Source organism: Podarcis erhardii (assembly GCF_964252035.2).
Source record: "Podarcis erhardii genome assembly, chromosome: 4".
In the NCBI taxonomy this organism is placed as follows: Eukaryota; Metazoa; Chordata; class Lepidosauria; order Squamata; family Lacertidae; genus Podarcis; species Podarcis erhardii.
Genome location: NC_138508.1, coordinates 51,738,925 through 51,747,881, shown reverse-complemented (window position 1 = coordinate 51,747,881; position 8,957 = coordinate 51,738,925). Strand labels below are relative to the sequence as shown.

The 8,957-nt window shown below is 42.8% G+C and overlaps 1 protein-coding gene across 5 annotated transcripts; it reads left to right on the top strand.

Annotated features, from left to right (window-relative positions):
* The first annotated feature begins 135 nt into the window (after positions 1-135).
* Positions 136-7,145, top strand: ATP5PF (ATP synthase peripheral stalk subunit F6). Of its 5 annotated transcripts, none has more exons than XM_081859444.1 (4): positions 136-276; positions 2,663-2,854; positions 5,828-5,952; positions 6,996-7,145. In XM_081859444.1, exons 2-4 carry the CDS (start codon positions 2,685-2,687, stop codon positions 7,022-7,024), a joined length of 324 nt encoding a protein of 107 aa, XP_081715570.1. In that variant the 5' UTR covers positions 136-276; positions 2,663-2,684; the 3' UTR covers positions 7,025-7,145. The 5 variants fall into 5 exon arrangements, with proteins under 5 accessions (XP_081715570.1, XP_081715573.1, XP_081715572.1 ...); XM_081859447.1 differs by lacking the exon at positions 136-276 and adding an exon at positions 337-499; XM_081859446.1 differs by lacking the exon at positions 136-276 and adding an exon at positions 337-609.
* Positions 7,146-8,957: the final 1,812 nt, after the last annotated feature.

The window sequence follows — 8,957 nt, the reverse complement described above, 5'->3', positions numbered from 1 at the left end:
CCCTGCGGGAAGAAGGCCTCAGCGCGCTCACACTCGGGCAGAGAAGGCTGCGCGCGGGGCCCTGGCGGGGGAAAAGCGCACACACACATACAATCCCCCCCTCCGCGTCGGGGCGAAAACTACAACTCCCGGCGTCCCTTGCGAAACTGCCGCCGCCTCCCGAGGAAAGCGCCTCAGTTAAACTCAAACTAGCTTTTGCTCTTTTCCCACCCGCCTACTTGAAGCCGGAAGTGAATCCATCCGTTTCCGGTGAAGCGGGGACGGGAAGCAAAGGAGGTACGTCGCTGTTTCTGAGGCGCTTCCCCCCGCCCCTTTCAACGGGCTTGCTTTCTCGTTTATGAGGGACCGGTGCAAGGGAATCTGAGGCTTAAGTACGGCGAGGCGGCTTAGAATTGTGTCGAAAGGCCGGGGGTTCAAAAGAGAAAACTCCCGAAGCTCTTTGCGCCTGTTGGAGGCGGGGCCGAGTCAGGCCCTCCCTGTCACTGCGAGCTCTGGCAAGGTGACCGGCGGTTCCTCTGCGGGGTTGAATCCGGACGGGAGAGAGCGCGGTGGTGAGGAGGCCGAGCGGGCGGGTGCGTTCGCTTGGGCCTTACTGGTTCTCCTCAGTCGGTGTGAAACCGCCTTCAAGTTTAACCCGCGTTTAACCGCCTTGCCGGGCCTTTGAATTAGCAGGCTTCTGCGGTATCTCAGGAGGGGGAATGGTAGGAAATCAACCATAAGCGCAGCTCCCCTGAAGAATTTCAGTCTCCGAAGTGAGGGAGTCGCAGTATTTTAATGGGTCGACCGTGAGATTTACGGGACCTCCGGCAGGCGAACCTATTTGGGTTAGACTAGATTGGGCAAGGACGGACCAGTGCTGGTTCCCCAGGGATTTTTGGAGGGTGGAGGTGGGGGTTTGCTTATAAAGGATGCTCTCTGAGTGTGGGTGCAATTCCCCCGCAGTCAGAACTGTTCATTCGCTTTTGCGGGTGGTGGATGGCTGAGTCTGGTTTCTCCTTATTGTCATGGTCTGCATCCTGTTAAGAGGACAGATGAACAGGCAAGGAAATGTAGCAGCAGGATCGGGATTGACAGTGTGCCCACACCCCTGTTCTAAAGTGGGCCTTGTCAGATGCCCAACAATGCTGCCGCCCTGGGAGGTTTCTAGACCAAACGCTCCTGTTACCCAACCTCTGCTTGTAGCTCTTGCTTGATACTCTCTTTCTGACCTAGTTTCCCACCTGCAACTGCCCCCAAACAATGCTATCCCTGAGAAGAACCAGAATGTCACTCTGCACATGAACATAGTCTAGACTGAGATGTTTACTTAAGCAAAGCCATAGCTATTGGGGGAGGGAGGGGCTAGCCACTTTTTTTTGCCCCAGGTGAAGCCTCCAGAGGGGTGCCATTGAGGCGTCCAGCCTCTGTGTGTGTGTATGCAAATGCATGGGGTGGGCGCCCCGACCTAAGCACCCTTAAGAAGCAGTTATGGAATTTTAAAGCATTTTTAAAGGTGTATTGTTTGAGTCAGGAGAATGCAAGAAAAGAACTTCATAACTTCTATTGATCAATTGTTTTTAAAAGCTAAGAATGTTTCCGTTTAGCCATTAGAATAAGGAGCAGTGGTGGAAATGTTCCATTCAAATTAATGGACATGGGGGAGCAGTCTGTTGGAAATTTAACTTTCCCCATTAACTTTGGCTGGATGAAGATGGGGAGGGAATCTTGAGCCTGGGGAGCAGGGAGGTGTTGAATGAGGCCCTTCAGGCCCCAAGTACTCTTTCCTAGCCAACACCCATCACTGGACCTGCTCCACACCCTTCTCAAATGGTTTTGGCTGGCTGATTGTGTCCATGAACTAAGGAAACCTGATGCATATACAGTGGTGCCCCGCAAGACGAATGCCTCGCAAGACGGAAAACCCGCTAGACGAAAGGGTTTTCCGTTTTGGAGGTGCTTCGCAAAACAAATTTCCTATGGGCTTGCTTCGCAAGACGAAAATGTCTTGCGAGTTCCTGCAGGTTTTTTTTCCTCCCCCCCCCCCTTTTTCTAAGCCGCTTATCTGCTTATCCGCTAAGCCACTAAAAGCCGCTAATAGCACTAATCCGCTAAGCCATCAATGGGCTTGCTTCGCAAGACGAAAAAACCACTAGATGAAGAGACTCGCGGAACGGATTAATTTCGTCTTGCGAGGCACCACTGTATTGTTGGAATGTAGTGTGTTGTATTAGGTTAAGGGTTGCTTTTGTTGCTTTGCCCACTTATACTTCTAACTTTGCCCCCTTTTAACCCCTGCCTCACCCATCCTCAGAAGGTTGCCCATTTGGTAATGTGGCCCTCAGGCTGGAAAAGTTTCTATACCTCTGGACTAGGTTATCTGTTATAGTGTCAAGCATCTTATAAATTCTTCATCAAATCTTATATGCTGCTTGTCACCAGATAGTTTCAGAAAGAAATATTGAAACATTAAACAAAACAAAAAATCAGTACATATTCCATTGCACCCATGCCACAAAATGGTGCAGTGCTAACTTAGAATGCCCTGCGTTTGGTTGAAACTACTGTGGTGTCCCAATCAGCTGAACTTGAAAGTGGGCTTCCCCAGTGGAACTCCACTGTTGGGAGGTTCAGATAGGAATAGAAGTATGTAAGATGTAACTGATAGATCCTTTTGTCTTTCTAGCTGAAACTTCTACAAATACATCATGATTCTCCAAAAGCTCTTCAGGTTTTCTTCTGTTTTCCGTTCCGCAATCTCCTTCCACTTGCATAGAAACATCGGCTTTTCGGCCATTGCTTTTAATAAGGCAAAGGAACTTGATCCTGTGCAGAAACTCTTTTTGGACAAGATCAGAGAATATAACACAAAGAGCCAGTAAGTAAATGTAGTAAATGCAGAATTTCAAGGCTCCAGTCATTTGATTATCTTGTGGGCATCTTGATAATTTTCCATTTAATTTTTTTATTGTTGGAAGTACAATATTTTTTATTCTTGGACAGTACTTGACTCCCAGTAATAACAGCCTGCTATGAAATATATATGAATATAAATGTATTTCTTATGTTAATTGTTTGCTTGTGGAAAGTAATCAAATTCTGCATCATATGGTAACTGTTGAGTAAATTCATCTAAAGCTTTAAATCAGACACATAAATTAGACTTGAATAAGTTCTCAAAAGTTACTTGCCTGGTGGGAGCAAGTGGAGGAGCAATGGAGAGCTCTGTCTCTTTTCCAGCAGCCTACGGTATTTCTATGCTGGGCACAGAGAATGGACAGAGCACTCCATTCCTCCTCCACATAATATACATAATATTAGGGCTGTAGCCTAAAAGTCCTTTAGTCCATAGCATGATATTGTAATTGAAATCCCTTAGCAGCTCCTCCTACATTGAGTTGTACAATGTCTTTTAAGCTGCCTCTAAAAATCTTTTAGAATGAAAGGTAGAGCGTAAATCTTCTTAAATATATAAAAAACAGACACCAGGAACCTGCAGGCAAGGGCCAGTTAGGACTGGCAGGGGTCCTAATTGACCATGGCAATGCCGCCTGCAGTATTCGTAAATGTGAAGTTTGCTGCAGAGCAAGTAAGAATATGGGCACAAAAGAACAACTGGCAGCTTAAAGTGAGCTTCCAGTTTTTTTCTTTGCATTCAGGACTTGTTGATCAGCTGCATTAGGGGGCCTCCATTTGAGGGCACTTGCTGTCAGTACTGAATGCAAACCCCTTTGAAGGCATGCTTTCAGTGCCAACTCTCTGATCGGTGACACACTCAGCACCAAAGGGGCTCTCTGTGAGTCCCACTTCATTTGTTTGCAGGCATGATTTAGATTCAACTTTGCACACAGCTTGTTATTTGAAGTTGTTACCTGACATATAATAAAAACAACAGAATGCTATTTCCCACATAATGGTCTTGCATACCTAGCACAGTTGTTGCTATAGTCAGTCATAGCAACTGTTCATGGGATGCTGAAGTTATTCAACATTGAACAGTTGCTGTTCCACAAAGTTCACAAATTATTAGGTAAACAATAAAGTACAAATATGAAAGTTGTGCTGTCTGTATTATTGCTATAGGATTTAGTTTTCCCAGCAATGAAACATTTTCCCCTGTGATATGTGGGGGGGGGGGGGGGAATTCAGCCATACTTATTAATCCCATTTTATATCTCACTTTTTCTCCAGTGAGTTAAAGGCAGTATACATGGTTATTCCTCACCTTCCATGCTCCCAACATCCCTGCAAGGTACATTAGAGAGATTGTGACTGGCCCAAGGTTACCCCGATGAGTTTTAAGATTTGAGCATGAATTTGTTCTGGGTCTCCTTGGTCATAGTCTGACACTCTTAACCAGAGTTGTTGCTCTAAATAATAAAACTGAACCCACCCTCCACCACCGCCCCAAAAAACACATAGCAGCTGTCTGAAAATCTTCCCCATGCTCTTCCATTGTGGGCAGCTGCTTATATTTGCTTTTCTGCAGCTGTGCTAATATCAAAAGGAATATTTGCTGGCTCCTGCCTCCTTTCCAGTTTGAGATTTCTTTGTTCTGTCTTTTAGACTTCAGTGACTTCCACAGAAGGGTGTTGGTAAATAGTTTCCATAACGCATGTAAACTGAATACAAACCCATGCCATTTTCTGGCATTTTTTAACATCAGTCACAATATTGGCCACCTTATAAAACTATCATGCAACCAATTCTTAGATTTGTTGTATATTTATATTTTGTGGCTCTGCAGATTCCTAACTTGCATCAGCCCCAACCAGCATGGCCAATGGTCAGGGACAATGGGAGTTGTAATCCCAACAACATCACACCCCTGATTTATATGCTCTTTGTGAAATTACTCCAAGACCGCATGATCCCCCTCCAATTTTATTTTCACAACCGTTCTAGAAGGTAGACTAAAGTAGCTGTGTGTGTATATGATCAGTTCCTGGTCACCCAGTCAGCATAAGGGTTGAGTGGGATTTTCATTTAGGTCTCCTTGATGTAAGTCAGGGTGGCCCAACTTTTCATACCAAGCCCGGGGGCTGCACACTCTTGTCATGTGGGGGCAGGGAATAAGAGCAAAATTTGACACAAACACACACCTCACACTGCCTTCCCAAAGCTGAGAAAGCACTAGGTAGACTTTATGAAGGAAGAGAGAGGACTCTAGGATCCCGTCAGAGCCCTCACACCTCCTTCCCAAAGCCCAGCACCTCGCTTACCTTGCTTTGGGAAGGCAGCTCAAGGGCTGCAGGAGGTGTCACCCGAGGGCCATCCAAAAAGGCCTCAAGGGCCTCATGTTGGACCACCCTGATCAAAGTCAAATACTCTCACCTCTACACATTATTGCTGTCTCTCACCTATGGAATCATTCGTCATTTTGTAATAACAGTTCTTAAAATTACTCCGTAACAAGTTATTGTAACTGTAACAAGGGTTACAATTCACGTAGTGTGAAAACTCATTATAGGCATCACTGTACACTAAAGATCCTATACAGTGGTACCTCAGGTTACATACGCTTCAGGTTACATACGCTTCAGGTTACAGACTCCACTAACTCAGAAAAAGTACCCCAGGTTAAGAACTTTGCTTGAGGATGAGAACAGAAATCGTGCGGCGGCAGCAGGAGGCCCCATTAGCTAAAGTGGTGCTTCAGGTTAAGAACAGTTTCAGGTTAAGAACGGACCTCCGGAACGAATTAAGTACTTAACCTGAGGTACCACTGTACTTGAATTGTTCTATTTGTGCTACAAGTTCTCTGTTCGCCAAGTGTTTGTGATTTATTTAGATTCTTTCCCCATCCGTCACTCTAGATATAACAAAGCTCAATTAACTCTTGCATTTGTAGGAAAACTGGTGGCCCTGTTGATGCTGGTCCAGAATATGAAAAAAGCTTGCATGAACAAATGGTCAAGCTCCAGCGGGTGTATGGTGGTGGAGATATGACCAAATTTCCAGAATTCAAATTTCAGGGTAAGCTTTTAAGTTTTATGACTCGTTTAGTAATGTAAAAACGTGATAATGGATAACTGAAATATTAGAAATGCCATGTTAAATAAAATAAGTGATTTAAAAAAACCTTTACTAACTGGTTGCAGTCAGTAACCGCAGATATTTTCACATATTTTTAAGCATACTTTGGGGGATGGGACTTACGATATATATTCAGGATTGGCTTTTAGACATATTTCAGTAAACTAGTGAGAATGAATGAGTTTGTAAATGGGCTCAAATGTTGTACCTGATATATATATATGCATATATATATATATATATGTATGTATGTATGTTATGGCGATACATTCATATTCTTGTTCTCTACATAGTAATCTTAGCAGTCGGTTCTGTTTCCAGTAATAACATTATGCATTCATACATTGTTTTTAAATTTGAGATCAACAAGCAAAAAGACAGTGTAACATCTTTATTTTTAAACAATTTAGTTCCTATTGGTTTTCTGGGTTTATGCAGCTGGATGATTTTAATTATTAATTCCTTGAAGCATTTGTATTTTAATTTTTTATCATTTCTTAACCTTTGGTATATTATATATTTTGTGTATTAAATTGTTGTTGTTGTTACATGTATATTTTAATATAAATAGATATTTTGGTTGATGTTGTTCCTCAGTATTGCATTAGTGTATATATTTACCCTGTGGGAAATGATGGCTGAAACAACAATAATAAGCTATACATATACTCTCTATGCATCTCTTTGTAAAGCAGCTAATATTTACATGTAGTAGGAACTTGCCTTGGAAGCAAGTGTGGCTTTTGCACCATTTACACTGAAGTAGACTGTTCATCTGTGGAGAACCTGCATTTAAAAAGGAGTAAGTGTTATGCTCCAAGGCTGCTGATGGGATCTCTCCTCTCTTGCAGATTTGTGTAGCTAAAGCTGCAGTTCTTAATTTCTGGCAAATTGACAATAGAATCAAGTTGTAAAACTATATATTTAGAAAACTTCACTTTGAAAATAAACTGACACTTCCTTTCATTTTTCCCATATGACAGAGCCCAAATTTGAAGAGGAGCAGAAGTGATGTGATAGCAAGTACACAAGCAGCAGCAATGTGGCTGGAGGTGTTGAATAGGCCCACGGTTGTAATTTAAATAAACAGTTCAGTGTTCAAATGTGAATATTTGAATTCTGTTGAATGTAAATCTGTGCCTTGTTTGCTCATTGGAAAGACAGCTTCATTCCACTGTCCCTCACCTTGTTTTCCTCCAACAATCAGTCTGCATTCTCAGACTTCATTGGGCCTTTTGGGTTTTTCCACCTTTAGGATTAGGCAGCGGACATAGTTGATGCCCAGTCTCAGCTGTGTTAAAATATTGCTTCTGCCCCTTTTAATATTATTTACTGCTTTTATCCCACTCTCAGACAATAACAGTCTCCCAAAGTGGCTCACTTCAATAAAAAGAGACTGTCCCTGCCATCAGGTTTACAAACTAAAAGAACACACACATGGAAAGGCGAGTGGGAGCAGGGAAAGGTAGAAGATAGTTTTCCAAGGCCAGATGAAAGGGGTGAGCTGTAAGAGGGCACTTCTATCCAATTCAAGTCAGGTTGATCTTCTCTTGCTGGTGTTCTTGCTTCAAATGAAATTGGTAGCTCTTGTTTCTTTGACCAAGGGGATGAGGTCCCCTTGCTTTTGCAGGGCAGCTGGGTGGTTGGAGCTGAATATTCTTCAGTGGATGGAGGGCGAGTGCCTTGCAGCTCCTCCTCTGGCTAGTGGATAGGGCTAGGTGAGTCATCTTCTTACCATGATGCTATTCCTCATAGGCAGGGTGGGGGCAGCTTCCCAGGGGCCCTAGGTCTTCTGGCCAGTAGCAGAAGCCAGCATGCTTTCCTTCTGCTCTCCAGTCCCAAGGCTGTTCAAAAATAGCTTTAGTGTTTTTATTATCCTTTTTCTCCCATCATATTTTTCTAGCCATTCTATTCCCACCCCATTTTCAGCTTCTTTGTCAACAGTTGTATTTTTTTGGTATTGCTGCCGGGTTTTAGGAGGTGGGCTCAAGGGTTTTGTGCTTCCAAAAAACCTGGAGTTACAAGAAGAGGTACCAGCACATTCTGAGTATGTGGTTGTTTCCACTTGGTTACATAAGTGTTATCATTCAATGAATTGAATTGAAATACAGGGTGATTCAATAATTAATTTCATTTAACACTGCTCATTTTTTTCATACAAGCAGAGTCAGGAGCCTGTCAATATAATACTGTAGATGGAAAATGTGGTCTATCAGACTATTGAAATGAGTAGGATTTGCTAAGGAAATGTGTATAGGGTTGGAGGGACACATGATTAATGGTAAATGTTTGTAACTCCATACTTGTTCTTGAAAGTTTGGTGGCATGCTTTAAAAAATAAATTAATAACTGAAAAGTCCACACCAACTGGTACAAGCAAATGTGCTTGAAAATAGTTGCTATATTGGGAAAGAAATTTGAAATAATTGAGTAGTTTACACAGGAAAATTGTGTAAATAGTACCTGAAGCTTTGGCCCACCTTTGACAATTAGTCATAGTCACGCGGATAATGCAGATAATGGATTACTTGGTTGATCAGAACTGACTGCATATTAATTTGAGATCTATACTTGGATCTAAGGTTTTCCTATACAAGGTTTTTATCCTTGAAACAAAAAGCATCACATTACACTATTAATGCTTGTAGGAAGCACGGGGAACCTGTGGACTTCTAGATGTTGCATTACTACAGCTCCCATCGATGCCCATTGGCCATGCTGTCTTGGGTCCATCAACAATCCAGCAACAACTAAAGCATCACAGGCTCCCCATCCCTAGCCTAGGAGTAGTAATCACATTTCTCACATCTCTGATAAGATACTTATAATATGGTGAGGCTAACAATGTTGACAGAACAAAGTTAGGGCAATAAATTATAGCCAGCTGTGAGGTTTAAGGTTCTTGGGTGGAGATGAGAATCCGGCTTAGGAATTTGTCTTGCTTT

Bases quoted from the DNA above. Each gene is read 5' to 3' on its own strand.
- ATP5PF (XM_081859444.1), top strand. From the start codon at position 2,685: ATGATTCTCCAAAAGCTCTTCAGGTTTTCTTCTGTTTTCCGTTCCGCA. The intron at 2,855-5,827 runs GTAAGTAAATGT...TTGCATTTGTAG, and splicing joins GAATATAACACAAAGAGCCA to GAAAACTGGTGGCCCTGTTG. The intron at 5,953-6,995 runs GTAAGCTTTTAA...CCCATATGACAG, and splicing joins TCCAGAATTCAAATTTCAGG to AGCCCAAATTTGAAGAGGAG.